Source organism: Oncorhynchus kisutch, unplaced genomic scaffold, assembly GCF_002021735.2.
Source record: "Oncorhynchus kisutch isolate 150728-3 unplaced genomic scaffold, Okis_V2 scaffold1109, whole genome shotgun sequence".
NCBI classification, from domain to species: domain Eukaryota; kingdom Metazoa; phylum Chordata; class Actinopteri; order Salmoniformes; family Salmonidae; genus Oncorhynchus; species Oncorhynchus kisutch.
Window position 1 is genome coordinate 41,335 of NW_022263054.1, and position 19,746 is coordinate 61,080.

Here is a 19,746-nt window from a genome sequence, read left to right on the forward strand (position 1 = left end):
ATTTGCTGTATTGGACTTGTTAATGGGTGAAAGTTAAATATTTGTAAATAATATTTTGTCAGCTGAATGGGAGGGTGTGTTCCCCTTAGGGCACTCCTTGAGGCCCCCTAGCCCCAACAGGCTTTACACTATATATGGATAACAGGATAAATTAGACTATACATGGAAACAGGCTACATTAGACTATATATGGATAACAGGCTACATTCGACTATATATGGATAACAGGCTACATTAGACTATATATGGATAAATGGCTACATTCGACTATATATGGATAACAGGCTACATTAGACTATATATGGATAACATGCTACATTAGACTATATATGGATAGCAGGCTACATTAGACTATATATGGATACCTTGCTACATTATAATATATATGGATAAGAGTCTGCATTAGCCTATATGGACAACAGAGTACATTAGCCTATACAGTCAACACAGCACCACTATGGTGATGATGATGGTGATGATATTGATGCCTCTGCTACTACCTGTACAGTCCAGCAGAGGAGGCTGGTGGGCAGATATATAGAAAGACATGCTCATTGTACTGGCTGGAGAGGAATAAATGGAACAGTATCAATTAATTATATTCCAGTCATTGCAATTAGCCTCTCCTCCTATATCTCTGCCAACCAGCCTCCTTTATTGTACACAAGGTCCTTTATTTTAATACAACAGTATATGTTTGCTTAACTGTGACTTTTTCAAGTAAACAGTTTAGTTTTTCACTAGTTCATCTAATGTATTTCCAGTGTGTTATGTTGTTATTAACCCAACATTATTGAGGACATTATTATTAGGAAGGTGCAGTAATGTTGAGATACCAGTAGGTGGAGCTCTAGTCTAGAACACTGGAACCTTCAGTATTAATTTGATACAGCTGATGAGGAGTGATGGTCATGGGTATTAAATGGAATGGGTTCTAATTGAATAAGATCATAGAACTTTGACCTGTATATACAGAACTCAGAAAGACAAGACAACACATTCTGAGCAATTGTTCACATTCTAAATAGTATAGAGGGCTTGCAGGTGTGTCACAAATCACCTAGCAACCACACCAATCCCTCTGTAGTCGACACATTGTATAAATGGTTCTCTGTGTTGTCAAAATATCACATTGGAAATATGACACATTTAGCTATTTTTAAAAATGTAGTCCCACTCCTCAAATGAAGAAAAGTACATATAGATATGCAGTCTGTTGCACAATTTCTGTTGAAATACAGTAACATCCCTTTTCTGATGTCCTGGTCTGGTCATCATGCATGTTAATGACTTAAAGAGGAAGTATAAGGGCAGTTAAATATGTGTCAACAAAATAACTCACACTAACTGACAGTAAGTTGACTCACTGTACAAGATCTCTCCCCTTCACTTCACTCTGTAAGTACAATTGTCAATATCTTGAAATATAGTATTGGGTTATTTGTTTTTAGTCATGTAATTGAGGGTAATGTATCATTTTACTTGTTGTTCAGTTTTGAGCTGTGTTTTACGGCCAGTATTTATAAAGTGTCTCAGTGTAGGAGTGTTGATCTACGTAGGGATGAGATGATTAACCAGGGTAAAAAAGATATGCAAACAAACATTGTAGCTCTGCAGTGTGTGTGTTCATGTGGGCCTGTGTGTGTGTCTGCGTGTGACACAGTTGATTTATCTGAGGGCCCCTCAGGACCAGACTGATAGGGAGTAGAGTTGACATCTATACTGTGTAGGATGTGTTTGAACTTTTCTACATCCATAACAACCAGCTCTCTAGACTTTGATACAGACTCCATGGGCCTTATGGGCCTTCCCGACAGATGCAGGGTACCTACACTACATGACCAAAAGTATGTGGACACCTGCTCATCAAACAAATCATTAAAAAGTCATGGGCATTAATATGGAGTTTGTCCCTGCTATAACAGCCTACACGTTTGGGAAGGCTTTCCACTAGATGTTGGAACATTGCTGCTTGGACTTGCTTCCATTCAGCCACAACAGCATTAGTGATGTTGGGAACTGATGTTGGACAATTAGAATTGGTGTGCAGTCGGCATTCCAATTCATCCCAAAGGTGTTCGATGTGGTTGAGGTCAGGGCTCTGTCAGTTCTTCCACACCGATCTTGACAAACCATTTCTGTATGGACCTCATGCTGTAACAGGAAAGGGCCTTCTCGAATATCATTGTATGCCGTATCGTTAAGATTCTTTCAATGGAACTAAGGGGCCCGAACCATGAAAAACAGCCCCAGACCATTATTCTTCCTCCACCAAACTTTAGTTGGCATTTTTTGGGGGGCTGGTAGTGTTCTGTCATCCACCAAACCCAGAAACGTCCGTCGAACTGCCAGATGGTGAATCGTTATTCATCACTACAGAGAATGCATTTCCACTGCTCCAGAGTCCAATGGTGACGAGTTTTACACCACTCCAGCCAACGGTTGGCATTGCGCATGGTGATCTTAGGCTTGTGTCCGGCTGCTTGGCCATGTAAACCCTGTTCTAGCAGGGCAGAAATTTGTCAAACTGCAAAGGTGTCATCCTTTGACAGTGCCACGTTGAAGGTCACTGAAGTCTTCAGTAAGGCCATTCTACTGACAATGTTTGTCTATGGAGATGGCATGGCTGTGTGCTCGATGTTATACACCAGTCAGCAACGGCTGTGGCATAAACAGCTGCATCCACTCATTTGAGTAGGTGTCCACATTATTTTTGTATATTTCGTTTCCCCACAGTAATAGTAAACCAACAAACATTTGACCAACAGGGGACGTTTTATTGGTCCCCACAAGGTCAAATGCTATCTCTAGGGGGTTTAGGGTTAAGGTTAGAATCAGTGTCAGGTTTAAGAGGGTTTCTGTTTATGCTGGTTTCAACCTTTGTGTTGCACGGGCCTATTGCAACTTTCTGCCCTGTTTCTATATTGAACATCCAAACCGGTCTGGAGACAGTGGGAGAACATGACAGGCCGAAGTTCAACAGGAGGAAGACAATTATTGATTAAGTGCGGAGGTTAAAAAGGTTTAACTTTAAAACAAATGTTCTAATAAAATCAGAATAAAACATGAAAACAGGATCAATTAAATAAATAATCCCACCAAGTGTCACGATCGCCGTAAAGATTGGACCAAGGTGCAGCGTGAGTAGAGTTCCACATCTTTTAATAAATTAAAACTCACAAAACAAAACAAAACAAAAGCCCGGCCAACATAATTCATTAATCACCTAGATGACCCACCTTAATCACTATCACGCCCCAACCAACATAGAGAATAAACAGCTCTCTATGGTCAGGGTGTGACAACAAGAGATGCAGGTGCTCAAAAAATAAGTGCTAGGTTAAAGTGCATGGTATAATAAAATTCAATATTAAATATAAGACTAAACCAGTTAGAATCAGTGTTACGGTTAGAATTCGGTTTAGGGTTTGGAGCTAGGGTTCGGGTTAGGGTTAATAGGTTTTGGGTTTAAGGTAAAGGAAAATAGGATTGTGAATGACTCTGAATTTTGTGTCCCCACATGGTTAGCTTTACAAGACTGTGTGTGTGTGTGTGAGTGAGTGAGTGAGTGAGAGAGTGAGTGAGAGAGTCACTTGCTGTTTAGCCTCATAGCTTGAGGATAGGTGCTGTCATTGAACCTGGAGGTCAGTCTTTAGGCTGCTGTACAGCTTGATGGACCGTAGAGGATTGAACATTTATCCTCCTATATTTGGGGTTCTGAGAATAAAACAGCTTCAGAACAGTCAATGTAGAAATGTTTGTTTGCACTTTTACACATATGTTCAATAAGTGATTGTTGCTGTTGTTGTTTTTGATGATGATGGTGGTGATGACGACAATGATGATGGTGATGACTATTGTATCCATTAGGAAATTATTTTTGCATCATACATCATGTCAGGTTAAATAGACAGATGCAGACAGACATGCAGCACATTACATACATAGTGATATAGACTTACAGACAGACAGTATTCACATAGACAACCATATAGCACAATACAACACAACACAATATGAGCCTGGTTCATTTACAGTAATGAGGCCCTGGACCCCATTTACAGTTTCTACTTCAATGTATCAGGTGGAGTTATTCACCAGCTATAGAGTGAGTTGTTGTTTATGTTTCTAAGACTGCAGGGTGGGAGATGCAACAATGGCCTTGAGAACAGCAGGAAGTGTGTTGGTGGTCTTTCTCTGGTCTGTAGCAGGTACGGTCTCATTCTTATATTTTAGTTGCCCAGTTTGTCAAACTACAGATATTTCTAAAAGCATAACCATTTTTATGTTCTACTGACGACACATTTGGAGTCTCCACTTCCCTTTAAACAGTTATCTTTCACACCTCACTGAGTGAATATTATCTGTGGTTTTTATTCACACTCAACCAACAAGTATCTATGTCTCAACTCAGCAACTATGGAACAAACTGTTAGTGTGAGTCACAAGACCTTGAACTTAATGTAACGTCCTTGTGATGTCTAACTGTGTTTCAGTGGCACTTGGGCAGAATGGCTGGAGTGTTACCTACACCAAGAAGAGTATCTGTACCTTGAAGGGGTCAACAGTGGAGATGTCCTGCTCTTACACATATCCCAGTGGTACAGTAACAACAAACTTCTGGTTCACCAAAAAGTATGCTGTGGAGAATTATGTAAATCTGAGAAAGGACCCAGACTACAAAGGTCGTGTGATGTACCGTAGTGATAAGACGAATGGCCACACCCTGACAATCACAGACCTGAGAGAAAGTGACTCAGCTGAGTACAAGTTCAGATTTATAACAGATCAGACCGGAGGGAAATATTCTGGCTATCCTGGAGTCACTCTGTCTGTTACAGGTACAGTGATATTATATATAGTGTTGATCTGTTTAAGTGGTTCTGGAAAAATTGTCTTGATACAATTGTACAGAAATAATATAATTAATATGAATGTTGGTATAATAGGAATGTCTGAATTGATGATTTGAGAACGTCCACTCCTGCCTCATTTGAACTAGACAACAGGTCATTGATGGATTCAATGTTATCTACTCCAGACCTGCAGGTGAAGGTGACCACTACATGGTGGTCAACGACACTGACCTGTAGCACCACCTGTATTCTGACTGGTAACCCCACCTACATCTGGTACAGGAACAGTAAGATTGTACAAGGGGCCTCCTCCCCCTCATACACAGTCTACTTTAAAACTGAAGACAGATTCTACTGTGCTGTAAAAGACATCAATTCTCCTGCAGTGTGTGAGTGTGACTAATACACTTTTAAAGTCTGTCAAAATCATCCAATACATCATTGGTCAGGGTTGATGTTTAGTGAAACAGACATGCGATAGAGGTACTATTCCATTGAGATTAATGGTGGTTGATGTTTAGTGAAACAGACATGAGGTAGAGCTACTATTCCATTGAGATTAATGGTGGTTGATGTTTAGTGAAACAGACATGAGGTAGAGCTACTACTCCATTGAGATTAATGGTGGTTGATGTTTAGTGAAACAGACATGAGGTAGAGCTACTATTCCATTGAGATTAATGGTGGTTGATGTTTAGTGAAACAGACATGAGGTAGAGCTACTATTCCATTGAGATTAATGGTAGTTGATGTTTAGTGAAACAGACATGAGGTAGAGCTACTATTCCATTGAGATTAATGGTAGTTGATGTTTAGTGAAACAGACATGAGGTAGAGCTACTATTCCATATAGATTAATGGTGGTTGATGTTTAGTGAAACAGACATGAGGTAGAGCTACTATTCCATATAGATTAATGGTGGTTGATGTTTAGTGAAACAGACATGAGGTAGAGCTACTATTCCATATAGATTAATGGTGGTTGATGTTTAGTGAAACAGACATGAGATAGAGCTACTATTCCATATAGATTAATGGTGGTTGATGTTTAGTGAAACAGACATGAGGTAGATCTACTATTCCATATAGATTAATGGTGGTTGATGTTTAGTGAAACAGACATGAGGTAGAGCTACTATTCCATTTAGATTAATGGTGGTTGATGTTACAGTTCTAAATACTGACACCATTTGAAAAATGTACTTGTGTTTCAGCTGTTGAGGGTCACAGTTATTTCCACGTGACTTACACCCATCAGAGGATCTGTACCTTGAATGGGTCATCAGTGGACATATCCTGCTCTTATACTTATCCCAGTGGTCATACAATCTCTGAAACAATCTGGTATACAAAAGGAAAACTTCATGAGGCGCCTCAAATCCTGAGCCCGGGGTATGGAGGTCGTGTGGAGTACCTTGGAAATATGCAGAGTGACTCCATCCTGAGAATCACAGACCTGAGAGAGGAGGACTCAGCTGAGTATAAGATTAGATTCAGAACAGGTCAGACAACCTGGGAGCCCACCATCCCTGGAACAACTCTGACTGTCACAGGTACCACTGCAGGTCACATCCTATCAATACTGCAAACGATTACTTAATGATGTACTCAGTGTTTTAATCCTCTTTCATTTAGGTCTGCAGGTGAAGTTGACTCCTGCCACTGTGACAGAGGGACAGAAGGTGACACTGACCTGTAGCACCACCTGTACTCTGAGTGACAACCCCACCTACATCTGGTACAAGAATGGACATGTAACCAACCAATCTACCAGTCTGTTCCTAAACCCAGTCAGCAGTGAGGATGCAGGCAGATACTCCTGTTCTGTAGAAGGACATGAGGAGATCCCCTCTGATGAAGAGACTCTCACTGTCAGATGTGAGGATGTGTGATCCATCTCCAGTTGTATTATTTTAGTAACATCTTCTCTCATCTATTCTATCTATTATTTCAATCTATGTCCCAGTTCCATGATTGTACTCATCTCATTACTGTAGTAACTACAAGTACTTCACAAACACTGTATTGTTACATTAATGTCTAAGTTATACATATTTATATTAATATTTCATTTATTTTAATCATAAATCCAAGTTCCATGATGCTCCTCATGTAAAGCTCTATGTATGAACAATGTGTTACATATTGTCCACCAGATGGTCCAAGGAACACCTCAGTGTCAGTCAGTCCCTCTGGTGAAATAGTGGAGGGCAGTTCAGTGACTCTGACCTGCAGCAGTGATGCCAACCCACCTGTGGACAAATACACCTGGTACAGGAAGAACGTAACCTCACCAAAAGCATCAGGACAGAGTTACAGCATCACTAACATCATCTCTGAGGACAGAGGAGAATATTACTGTGAGGCCCAGAATGGAAGAGGATCTATGAACTCTACAGCTCAGATGATCATTGTAGCAGGTAAAGTTACAACTTCAATACTTCTATACAAAACTACATGTTTCAATCTAATGTTAATTATTCTACTCTGACTAATTACACATTAATTTACACTGGGTTATAAGATCCCTTAACAAGTATTGCATTACTGTCCTGTATTATAGTTCATTTGTAGTTTATTATATAATGCCATGTACTCAAATCATCTATATTGTATCATAGGGAAACCCACCTCCTTTGTGACTGCAGCTGTAGGAATCATAGTGGTTGTTCTGGTTCTCATCCTCTGTCTCTCTGGCTTCATGTGGTTCAGGTGGGTGAAGTGAAAACGCATGTTTCAGTTGTATTATTTAGCTTTAGTAACATTGATTGATTCATTCATTAATGTGTAAAACAGGAAGAAGGCCTCCAAATCCACCTCTGACACAAGAGACACATCAGAGAATGTACAGGTGAGTCTGTTGGAAACAGAAGGTGACTGTGATTAATGTGTTTTGCTTTGTGGAGCACCTCTACTCCTTATGTTGTCTGTCCTCTCTTTCTCCATCAGGGAGACTCTAGTCCAGTGTATGACAACATCTCAGGCATGGCCATGACCTCTACTGCAGCACAGACAGCTGACACAGACAACCAGGATTATGTTCACTATGCCAGCGTCCACTTCTGTGGCTCCAAAAACCAGGACGTGCCTCTATACTCCACCGTCCAGCTGCCTCAGCCCCAGATTCAGGATGAGGATCTCCAGTATGCTGCTGTGAAATTCAGCTGCCCCAGTGCTGCCACCCGGTGAATATTTTCTGCCATTACAACAGTCAATACTGGAACACTGAACTCACAGACATCATCAAGGGCATTCATATGCTGCTGTTTATTGGAAGAGTAGACAATGATGTCATCAATAAGCAAAACGGTTGACCCCCTAGTGACAACTCATTGTCCCTGAGAACTCCCTCCATCAATAGCTGAAGCACAGGGGGATGGTGGCACCTTCATTGGGGAGGATGGGCTCGTGGTAATTGCCGGAGCAGAATAAGTGGAATGGTATAAAATACATCAAACACATGGTTTCCATTCTATTTGCCTCGTTCCAGACATTATTATGACCCGTTCTCACCTCAGCAACCTCCTTCAGGACAAAGTGCATTTCCTTGAACTCATAATATGGTGGAACAATGGACATTTTGAAAAGTTGCACTCAGGGTTGGGGTCAATTCCAGTTCAATTTAGGAAAATTCCAATTCCAATTGTTCCTCATTGAAAAGCATTGAGAAAAGATGAGATTTCAGTTTACTTCCTGAATTGAAATGTGTTTCCTAAGTGATTGTTTAGGGCCAATTTCTAGTTGTGTCTTTAGACTAAACTTTAGCAAAACAAATCTGCACAAGACTATACAGCTGCACTCTTATCTGATTCGATGTATGACATTAACTTGGCGTTGATATTGAGACTGTCAAGCATGATACTATAACGCTTTTCTAATCACTTATCTAAATGTGTTTCTTACTTTTTGTCAAATGTGATGAGTGGCCAGTGTTTGTTTATCCATGAGAAAATTTTAATAAATGCTTTCACCCACCATTGGTTCTCACGCTCTTCCATTTTGTCAAACAGTGAATGTGGCCTCCTTTAAGTCACTGATATTTTAACAAAGTAAAACAATGACAGAGGTAATGCCTATAGGGTTTACTTTAAAATAAGTTGAACAAAGAAGAAATATCAGTTTGACATGAGAGTATTATGATGATAGAACATACATAATTAATATCATGCAAATGAGCAAGCATTTCAGTTCTAGCATGATGTCACTGGTCCTCTTCTATACACCTGTGAAATTATCTTTCCGTACGGTGTACATTTTAGGACATCCCGACTCCTTATGACAAAAGTCGACTATGGGTCTCCATCCAATGGTTTCACTTTCGTTTGCATTACAAGCAAAAGCACAACTACACAAAAATGACATTATTAACAAAATGTATTATATAATCTAAAAATACATTCTGGGATTTAAAAACACACGGTCACTTCGCCATCTGTTTTGGTAAAGAGCTGAGAATTCTGTCTGGAGAAATGTAACCACTCTGGAATTCTATCCATGAGATGGAAATGATTGTTTTAACCCTGTTTTAAAGGGTTCTGATGGGGTAGTACCGTTGAAATAAGCTTCTAAGCATTTAAGTTATATTCTTCAAGAATTAATGGCCATACATCATTCATTTAAAACTCTGAAAATGGATGTACCAATCACAGACTGTAGCTTTAAGCTGACTTAAACATATGCCTTTTGTTGTAAAGAATTCACTGTTCCTGTACCCCTTGGTAGCACACAGGACATAAGAAAAAATAGTTTGTTGATTTGAGTACATGATGTAACATCAACATAAATCAGCATTATGCAAATGAGAATGCTTTCCAATTCTGACATGATGTCACTGATCCTCTTCAATAGACATGAAATTATCTTCACTACGGTGTACATTTTAGGACATCCCTATAACAAAGTCTACTATGTAATTTCATGGGACTCCTTCCAATGTGTTTACGATAAGATCACAGGTATTGTGTTTGCTGTTAATGTGACACACACACACACACAAACACACACAAGCAAGTAATGTTATGGTATTGTGGTATTGTGGATTCTATATTGCAAATGTGAAAGATTAGATTAATGATGTAATAATGTATTATATGATGTATTGTTTTATTGATGATTTCATTTGTATTATTTTATTGACCTTTTATTTAACCAGGTCGGCCAGTTGAGAACAAGTTCTCATTTACAACTGCAACCTGGTCAAGATAAAGCAAAGCAGTGCGACACAAACAACAACACAGAGTTACACATGGAGTAAACAAGCGTACAGTCAATAACACAATAGATATAATTGGACATGTGTTTAGTTAAGTTCAGAATTTTCAATTGCGTGTTTAAAACATGATCAGTAGAGTACAGTATGCCAGTAATACCAAAATGCATTTCTGCTGATGGATAATGTTCACGTCAATGTATTACATGGTCAAGTATAACTGTGTGTGTGTGGTGTGTTTGTGTATATGAATCTGATTGTGAGATATGCAGTCACGGCCATAATTATTGGCACCCTTGATAAATATTAGTAAAAAATATAGTATAAAATAAATATTACAAATACTGCATGCTGCAAAAGATGGGATGTACATTGTACATCTGGTTTCATATATAATACTTGTGCTTGCTGTTTTAAGACCTCTGAGAGTAACAGATTGTTGCGGAGACATTTTGAAAATGGCCTAAAGTAAGAGTAAGATTGATTGAGTTGATGCTTCATAAGAGCTTTAGGAGTAGTATTAACATGAGACACAGTGATGGTGGGTTGTGTTTAGGAGTAGTATTAACATGAGACACAGTGATGGTGAGTTGTGTTTAGGAGTAGTATTAACATGAGACACAGTGATGGTGGGTTGTGTTTAGGAGTAGTATTAACATGAGACACAGTGATGGTGGGTTGTGTTTAGGAGTAGTATTAACATGAGACACAGTGATGGTGGGTTGTGTTTAGGAGTAGTATTAACATGAGACACAGTGATGGTGGGTTGTGTTTAGGAGTAGTATTAACATGAGACACAGTGATGGTGGGTTGTGTTTAGGAGTAGTATTAACATGAGACACAGTGATGGTGGGTTGTGTTTAGGAGTAGTATTAACATGAGACACAGTGATGGTGGGTTGTGTTTAGGAGTAGTATTAACATGAGACACAGTGATGGTGGGTTGTGTTTAGGAGTAGTATTAACATGAGACACAGTGATGGTGGGTTGTGTTTAGGAGTAGTATTAACATGAGACACAGTGATGGTGGGTTGTGTAGGAGTAGTATTAACATGAGACACAGTGATGGTGGGTTGTGTTTAGGAGTAGTATTAACATGAGACACAGTGATGGTGGGTTGTGTTTAGGAGTAGTATTAACATGAGACACAGTGATGGTGGGTTGTGTTTAGGAGTAGTATTAACATGAGACACAGTGATGGTGGGTTGTGTTTAGGAGTAGTATTAACATGAGACACAGTGATGGTGGGTTGTGTTTAGGAGTAGTATTAACATGAGACACAGTGATGGTGAGTTGTGTTTAGGAGTAGTATTAACATGAGACACCGTGATGGTGGGTTGTGTTTAGGAGTAGTATAAACATGAGACACCGTGATGGTGGGTTGTGTTTAGGAGTAGTGTTAACATGAGACACAGTGATGGTGGGTTGTGTTTAGGAGTAGTGTTAACATGAGACACAGTGATGGTGGGTTGTGTTTAGGAGTAGTGTTAACATGAGACACAGTGATGGTGGGTTGTGTTTAGGAGTAGTATTAACATGAGACAGTGATGGTGGGTTGTGTTTAGGAGTAGTATTAACATGAGACAGTGATGGTGGGTTGTGTGTAGGAGTAGTATTAACATGAGACACAGTGACGTTGGGGTATCAGGAATCTGTATAAACACATTCGACTATACAGAATATGGTTCCCTGTAGCTCCGCTGGTAGAGCAATGTTTTGTATTTCTATTACTGCCCAAATGAATGAGGACATCATATGAGGACTGGAGGCTGCAGTAATGTTGAGATGCCAGTAGGGAGCGCTCTAGTCTAGAACACTGGAACATTCAGTAACACTGATGCAGCTGATGAGGAGTGATGGGAATGGGTCACATTTCTCCTCTTTAAAAAATGTATGGCCCACTCCTCAAATGAAGAAATGCAACCCTCTTCTGAGATGCTGTTTATGCATGTTAATGTCTTATCTCCCTGTTTAGAATTCACACTTACAGGAGGATACTTCTTGTTTCTCTGCACTGCCAGTAAGTGTTGTTGGTTCAGATCAGTGGTTCCCAAACTTTTTATAGTCCTGTACCCCTTCAAACATTCAACCTCCAGTTGTGTACCCCGTCTAGCACTCTCAAATATAGTTTTTTTTGCCATCATTGTAAGCCTGCCGCACACACACTATACGATACATTTATTAAACATAAGAATGAGTGTGAGTTTGTCACAACCCGGCTCGTGGGAAGTGACAAAGAGCTCTTATAGGACCAGGGCACAAAAAATACTATAATATTAGTGAATCATTTTGCTCATTATTTTGCCATCTTACATGTAAAACCTTATTTGTTCATTGTGAGTAACTCACCACAGGTTAATGAGATGGGTGTGCTTGAAAGGATGCACATAACTCTGCAACGTTGGGTTGTATTGGAGAGTCTCAGTCTTAAATCATTTTCCACACACAGTCTGTGCCTTTATTCAGTTTTCATGCTAGTGAGGGCTGAGAATCCACTCTCACATAGGTACAGTTGAAGTCGGAAGTTTACATACACTTAAGTTGGAGTCATAAAAACTTGTTTTTCAACCACTCCACAAATTTCTTTTTAACAAACTGTAGTTTTCGCAAGTTGGTTAGGACATACTTTGTGCATGACACAAGTAACTTTTCCAACAATTGTTTACAGACAGATTATTTCACTTATAAATAACTATCACAATTCCAGTGGGTCAGAAGTTTACATACACTAATTTCACTGTGCCTTTAAACAGCTTGGAAAATTCCAGAAAATGATGTCATGGCTTTAGAAGCTTCTGATAGTCTAATTGACATGATTTGAGTCAATTAGAGGTGTACCTGTGGATGTATTTCAAGGCCTACCTTCAAACTCAGTGCCTCTTTTTGCATGAAATCATGGGAAAATCTAAAGAAATCAGCCAAGAAAATCAGCCAGCCTACAACAAATTGTCGACCTCCACAAGTCTGGTTCATTCTTGGGAGCTATTTCCAAACGCCTGAAGGTACCACGTTCATCTGTACAAACAATAGTACGCAAGTATAAACAGCCGCCATAACGCTCAGGAAGGAGGCGCGTTCTTTCTCCTAGAGATGAACGTACTTTGGTGTGAAAAGTGAAAATCAATCCCAGAACAACAGCAAAGGACCTTGTGAAGATGCTGGAGGAAACTATATCTATATCCACAGTAAAACGAGTCCTATATCGACATAACCTGAAAGGCCGCTCAGCAAAGAAGAAGCCACTGCTCCAAAACCGCCATTAAAAAAGCCAGACAACGGTTTGCAACTGCACATGGGCACAAAGATCGTACTTTTTGGAGAAATGTCCTCTGGTCTAATGAAACAAAAACAACTGTTTGGCCATAATGACCATCATTATGTTTGGGGTAAAAGGGGGAGGCTTGCAAGCTGAAGAACACCATCCCAACCGTGAAGCACTAGGGTGGCAGCATCATGTTGTGGGGGTGCTTTGCTGCAGGAGGGACTGGTGCACTTCACAAAATATATGGCATCATGAGGCAGGAAAATGATGTGGATATATTGAAGCAACATCTCAAGACGTTAGTCAGAAAGTTAAAGCTTGGTATCAAATGGGTCTTCCAAATGAAAAATTACGCCAAGTATACTTCCAAAGTTGTGACAAAATGGCTTAAGGACAACAACGTCAAGCTATTGGAGTGTCCATCACAAAGCCCTGACCTCTATCCCATAGAAAATGTGTGGGCAGAACTGAAAAAGCATGTACAAGCAAGGAGGCCTACAAACCTGACTCAGTTACACCAGCTCTGTCAGGAGAAATGGGACAAAATTCACCCAACTTACTGTGGGAAGCTTGTGGAAGGCTACCCGAAACGTTTGACCCAAGTTAAACAATTTAAAGGCAATGCTACCAAATACTACCTTTCTAAACTTCTGACCTACTGGGGATGTGATGAAATAAATCATTCTCTCTACTATTATTCTGACATTTCACATTCTTCAAATAAAGTGGTGATCCTAACTGACCTAAAACAGGGAATTTTTTATAGGATTAAATGTCAGGAATTGTGAAAAACTGAGTTTAAATGTATTTGGTTAAGCTGTATGTAAACTTCTGACTTCAACTGTAGTCCATCCAGATCTTTGCCACCTAGGACATCTATTGGACCACTTAAATTTGAGTACACCTTCAATAGTCTAGGGAGCAACTGTCGTGGAGATTCTTAACAAAATGTAACACTTACAAGAACTTGTGAATTCAATATAGGCTTTTAATACAAACATATCAGAAGCCTAGATGGTCCGCGGAACACACACTTGTCTAGAGCACTGGCTCTGATTTATACACATACAACATATGAGTCCATCCCACATGCAAATGAAGTTACTTCCCTCAGTCCATCTGCCACCATTATATCCCAATCTGTGCATCCCGCTTGTTCAGCTCGATAACGCCCATATCTGCTTTCAGTCAAGTTATAATGGTGACAGGACCTCTTCATGTCACAAAAATAATACATGCCCATCTTATGCTATGGGCCCCCTTACGTTCAGCCTGGTGTGTTCTTTGGTATGTCTGTCCTTATTAGGACTCGTAGACTATGTGTCTCTTCTGACATTCCTTCAGCATCTTCATGTCCTAAAAATATATGGCCTATGTCTATAGTCCATCAGTTGGTCATTTGGCTGACCCCCTCCTTTGTGTGTCCCTCTGACCTTGGTATGTCCAGCTGTCCTATACTCTCATGGCCTTACTCTGGCCTCCTGTCCTATACAATAGACAATGCATTTTACCAGAATGGCAAATGCACTCGAAGTGTATCTTTCTCTAGTGTTACAGTATTATGTTCCTCCCTATATGTACATCTTTCTCCCACACAACATACCCATACCACACACATACGGACGCAAGCATCCACACGCACACACCCATACAATGTCTAATCTACCGGGAAAGAATCTGGCAAGGTCTCGCGTGCGTGTGTGTGTGTGTGTGCCTAGCCACTCAGGGTTATGTGGTTCAATGGCACCATCATGTGTCCAACAGGGAGAAATACAAGAAACGAGCTGAATGGATATGTAGTTATGATTCAATGTAAATTAACAAAATATTCAATTTATTTGTATTTTTATTGTTTACATTTGAGCTTATTTTCAACATAATGCTTATACTGTATTCAATGTGTCTAAAATACATAATAATGAATAATGTGATAATAAAACAAGGAATATCATGACACTGAACAATATGGTATTACATAATATAAAATATAAAATGACCAGTAATGACTGACAGCAATACAAAGTAAAACATATTTTAACACATCAGGAACAACTCCAGAGATACAAATATTTAAAATCTCTTGTCAATATAATTCATTTTTGTGTCACTAAGACAAGACATAACTTTATATGTTGTAAAAATCTGGAATTGGCAAAATCCCATAGAAAAAAACCAATACAATCAATAGATAGAAAACAGATAAGTTGAAAACTGAGTGTCTGTAATAGATAAATTGCAACATTGAGCCTGTAATCGAACCCACAAATGCTGATGCTCCAGATACTCAACTAATCTAAAGAAGGCCCGTTTTATTGCCTCTTTTAAATCAGCAAGCACAACCATTTTCAGCTGTGCTAATATAATTGCAATATGATTTTCGAATGATCAATTAGCATTTTAAAATGATAAACTTGGATTAGCTAACACAGTGTGCCATTGGAACACAGGAGTGATAGTTGCTGATAATGGGCCTCTGTACGCCTGTGTAGATATTCCACAAACAAATCTGCCATTTTCAGCTACAATAGTCATTTAAAACATTAACAATGTCTACACTGCATTTCTGATCAATTTGATTATATTTTAATGGACAAAAAAAAATGCAAGGACATTTTAAGTGACCCCAAACTTTTGAACGATAGTACACATACTGTATATCATTAGGAGAATAATCTAAATTCCAGCATTTACTCAAAAGTTAAAGCTCATTGTCTCAAACCTTCTGGATTAAAAAGCAACATGATAGAAAGAGAATAACATTATGAGGCCTAGCTTTGGTTTGATGCTGTTGCTCTTCAGTCCAGGTTCTGTGATGGTTCTCTTCAGTCCAGGTTCTGTGATGGTTCTCTTCAGTCCAGGTTCTGTGGTGGTTCTCTTCAGTCTAGGTTCTGTGGTGGTTCTCTTCAGTCTAGGTTCTGTGGTGCTTCTCTTCAGTCCAGGTTCTGTGGTGCTTCTCTTCAGTCTAGGTTCTGTGGTGGTTCTCTTCATTTCTCATAAATGGAGAGCTAAGGATCTATTTGAGGGGCTGTGTCACTGGGGAGTCCCCTCACATTCTGAAAGAAGACACACTGAATGAGAACTTGTCCCTATAACATTTATATGGACATGGACACAAAAACTGCATTATAAGAGACTTACTGCCAGGGTGTCATACTCTGGTGGCCTGGTTTTCATGTTCAGAGCTGTGTACATGTCACTGTTGGCCTCTGTAGTTAGCGTCTGCAGAGTCTGTGAGAGTCTCTTAACAACAAGGAACTTTGGTCCCAAATGAGGACCCAGCCGAGAAGAGATCAACATCCGACGTGCTTCTCCTTCACGTCTCTATGGATTAAAATGACATTTTTTTTTCTCCAGGATCTGGATGTGGAGAGATACAGAAACACAAATACTCAAACACAAATACTCAATACTGCATAAAACACAAATATATTAATCAATTCACTTCCTGTCTGTGTCTGCTGTATTGGTATTGAAATAACTTACCTGTGTGTCTGATGTGGCATCACTTCCTCCTGTGTGTCTCCTGTAATGAGGGACAGAGTGAGTTCTGCTCTCTTACTGTCTTACTGACATCTAGTGGAAGTTGATATGTTACTAATAGAGTTCATGTAAATGGCTGTCTCACCTCTTAATATAGCAGTAGATGGTGACTAGAAGAGCTCCAACAGTCAGGGCAGCTCTGAGATATGACACAGAGGAAACCAGGGAAACACTGCTGTCATATCATGAGGTAATAAATGCAAGGTGGAGATATGACAGAGGAAACCAGGGAAACACTGCTGTCATATCATGAGGTAATAAATGCAAGGTGGAGATATGACAGAGGAAACCAGGGAAACACTGCTGTCATATCATGAGGTAATAAATGCAAGGTGGAGATATGACAGAGGAAACCAGGGAAACACTGCTGTCATATCATGAGGTTATAAATGCAAGGTGGAGATATGACACAGAGGAAACCAGGGAAACACTGCTGTCATATCATGAGGTAATAAATGCAAGGTGGAGATATAGGGGAAACCAGGGAAGAACAATATTTATTTAATTCTATGTCATACGGTAGGATAAGTGTCTCACATTGCTTAGTATTATTTATTGTTGTTGACCTGTGTGATTATCAATGAATAGATGAAGATTAGGTGAACTTACACTGAACGTCCACAGACACAGAAGAAGAGTTGAGACGTCCATATTTATTTTCAGCCTCACAGTAATATTCTCCTCTGTCCTCAGAGATGATGTTAGTGATGCTGTAACTCTGTCCTGATGCTTATGCTGAGGTTACTTTCTTCTTGTACCAGGTGTATTTGTCCACAGGTGGGTTGGCATCACTGCTACAGGTCAGAGTCACTGAACTGCCCTCCACTATTCCACCAGAGGGACTGACTGACACTGAGGTGTTCTTTGGGCCATCTGGTGGACAATATGTAACACATTGTTCATACATAGAGCTTTACATGAGGAGCATCATGGAACTTGGACTTATGATTAAAATAAATGAAATATTAATATAAATATGTGTAACTTAGACATTAATGTAACAATACAGTGTTTGTGAAGTACTTGTAGTTACTACAGTAATGAGATGAGTACAATCATGGAACTTGGACATAGATTGAAATAATAGATAGATTTCATATCTGTTCCACTGCATATCAACACTAACCAATGATTGGATGATTTTGAAAGACTTTAAAAAGTGTATTAGTCACACTCACACACTGCAGGAGAATTGATGCCTTTTACAGCACAGTAGAAGCTGTCTTCAGTTTTAAAGTAGAATGTGTACGAGGGGGAGGAGTCCTCTTGTACAATCTTACTGTTCCTGTACCAGGTGTAGGTGGGGTTACCAGTCAGAGTACAGGTGGTGCTACAGGTCAGTGTCATTGACCACCATGTAGTGGTCACCTTCACCTGCAGGTCTGGAGTAGATAACAACATTAAAGCCCTCAATTACCTGTTGTCTAGTTCAAATGAGGCAGAGTGGACGTTCTCAAATCATCAATTCAGACGCATACTTTCACATTCATATTATTTCAATACAAATCAAGACAGAACCAATTAAACAGATCCACACCATATATAATATCACTGTACCTGTAACAGACAGTGATTAAACAGATCCACACCATATATAATATCACTGTACCTGTAACAGACAGTGATTAAACAGATCCACACCATATATAATATCACTGTACCTGTAACAGACAGAGTAACTCCAGGATCACCAGCATAATTCCCTCCAGTCTGATCTGTTATGAACAGAACAGATCCACTGATGACCCCTTCAAGGTACAGATACTCTGAGTGGTGTATGTCACACTCCAGCCATCCTGACCCAGTACCACTGAAACACAAGTCACACAACACAATGGTATCAGAATGAAGACAAGGTATATTGGTTCACACTGACAGTACGGTTTGTCTCCACTTTGTTGCTTTAGTTGCTGAGTTGAGTGTGAATGGAAACCACAGAAAACTATTTAAGTGAAGTTGATATGCTTAACAGAACACACCAGAATAACATTATGATTCTTAACCTTTTATTAAGTGTTTGTAGATTATTAAACAGAGCTGCTAAAAGATAAGAATGAGACCATACCTGCTACAGACCAGAGAAAGACCATACCTGCTACAGACCAGAGAAAGACCATACCTGCTACAGACCAGAGAAAGACCATACCTGCTACAGACCAGAGAAAGACCATACCTGCTACAGACCAGAGAAAGACCATACCTGCTACAGACCAGAGAAAGACCATACCTGCTACAGACCAGAGAAAGACCATACCTGCTACAGACCAGAGAAAGACCACCAACACACTTCCTGCTGTTCTCAAGGCCATTGTTACATCTCCCACCCTGCAGTCTAAGAAACATAAACAACAACTCACTCTATAGCTGGTGAATAACTCCATCTGATACAATGAAGTATAAGCTGGAAATGGGGTAGAGGACCTCATTACTGAAAATGAACCAGGCTCATATTGTGTTGTATTGTGCTACAGACGTGGATCTTAATTTGATCACACTTTTGTTTTAGAGAATTTTCCTTCTTCCTGCAAATGCAAACTTGTAGTGTATTCAAGGTTTATAAAGGCTTCTAACTGTCAGGGATCCCTCCAGTACTGCTGCTCATTCTGTGCACCAATTCTGGAAGTCTACGTCACTGGCTTTCTAGGCATCACTGAGCTGTCTAATTACGCACACCTGGTTCCCATTTCCCCTGATTAGCAATTGTATAAATGTGCCCTTTGTTCACCATTGTCTTGGTCAGGTATTGTTTCCATGTCTGTTGGTCTTGTGAGCACCTGTGCTTTGTTGCTTTGGCTTTCGTGCTACGTGTTATTACGTGTTTCGTCCCGTGTATTACATGTCTCGTCCTGTGTATTACATGTCTCGCCCCGTGTATTACGT

At 39.7% G+C, this 19,746-nt stretch overlaps 2 protein-coding genes and 1 long non-coding RNA gene across 8 annotated transcripts in view; 2 read left to right on the forward strand and 1 right to left on the reverse strand.

The window, feature by feature from the left end:
* The window catches only part of LOC109886091 (uncharacterized), a 33,127-nt gene that overhangs the window by 4,170 nt on the left and 9,211 nt on the right, over positions 1 to 19,746 (forward strand). Inside the window, exon 1 of one of the 4 annotated variants that reach the window (XR_004208021.1) lies at positions 969 to 1,398. The exons of the other annotated variants lie outside the window; for them this stretch is intronic. The gene's annotated coding sequence lies outside the window, so the exon portion shown is untranslated. Of the gene's footprint in view, positions 1 to 968; positions 1,399 to 19,746 lie in introns of those variants that run through there. 4 annotated transcript variants of the gene reach the window in all.
* Positions 3,878 to 8,833, forward strand: LOC116364620 (B-cell receptor CD22-like). 3 transcript variants are annotated; one of them, XM_031817644.1, is made up of 9 exons: positions 3,878 to 4,211; positions 4,497 to 4,841; positions 5,003 to 5,245; positions 6,071 to 6,409; positions 6,492 to 6,734; positions 7,013 to 7,276; positions 7,478 to 7,568; positions 7,653 to 7,707; positions 7,806 to 8,833. In XM_031817644.1, the coding sequence occupies exons 1-9, from the start codon at positions 4,157 to 4,159 to the stop codon at positions 8,043 to 8,045; spliced, it is 1,875 nt and encodes a 624-aa protein (XP_031673504.1). In that variant the 5' UTR covers positions 3,878 to 4,156; the 3' UTR covers positions 8,046 to 8,833. The 3 variants fall into 3 exon arrangements, with proteins under 3 accessions (XP_031673504.1, XP_031673506.1, XP_031673505.1); XM_031817646.1 differs by having other exon boundaries at positions 3,906 to 4,211; positions 4,497 to 4,601; positions 5,042 to 5,245; XM_031817645.1 differs by having other exon boundaries at positions 4,035 to 4,211; positions 5,042 to 5,245.
* Positions 15,146 to 17,745, reverse strand: LOC116364622 (uncharacterized). Its single transcript, XR_004208023.1, has 4 exons — positions 16,952 to 17,745; positions 16,810 to 16,849; positions 16,465 to 16,683; positions 15,146 to 16,379 (listed from the first exon to the last, which is right to left on the reverse strand). It is a non-coding gene; the product is annotated as an uncharacterized LOC116364622 (long non-coding RNA).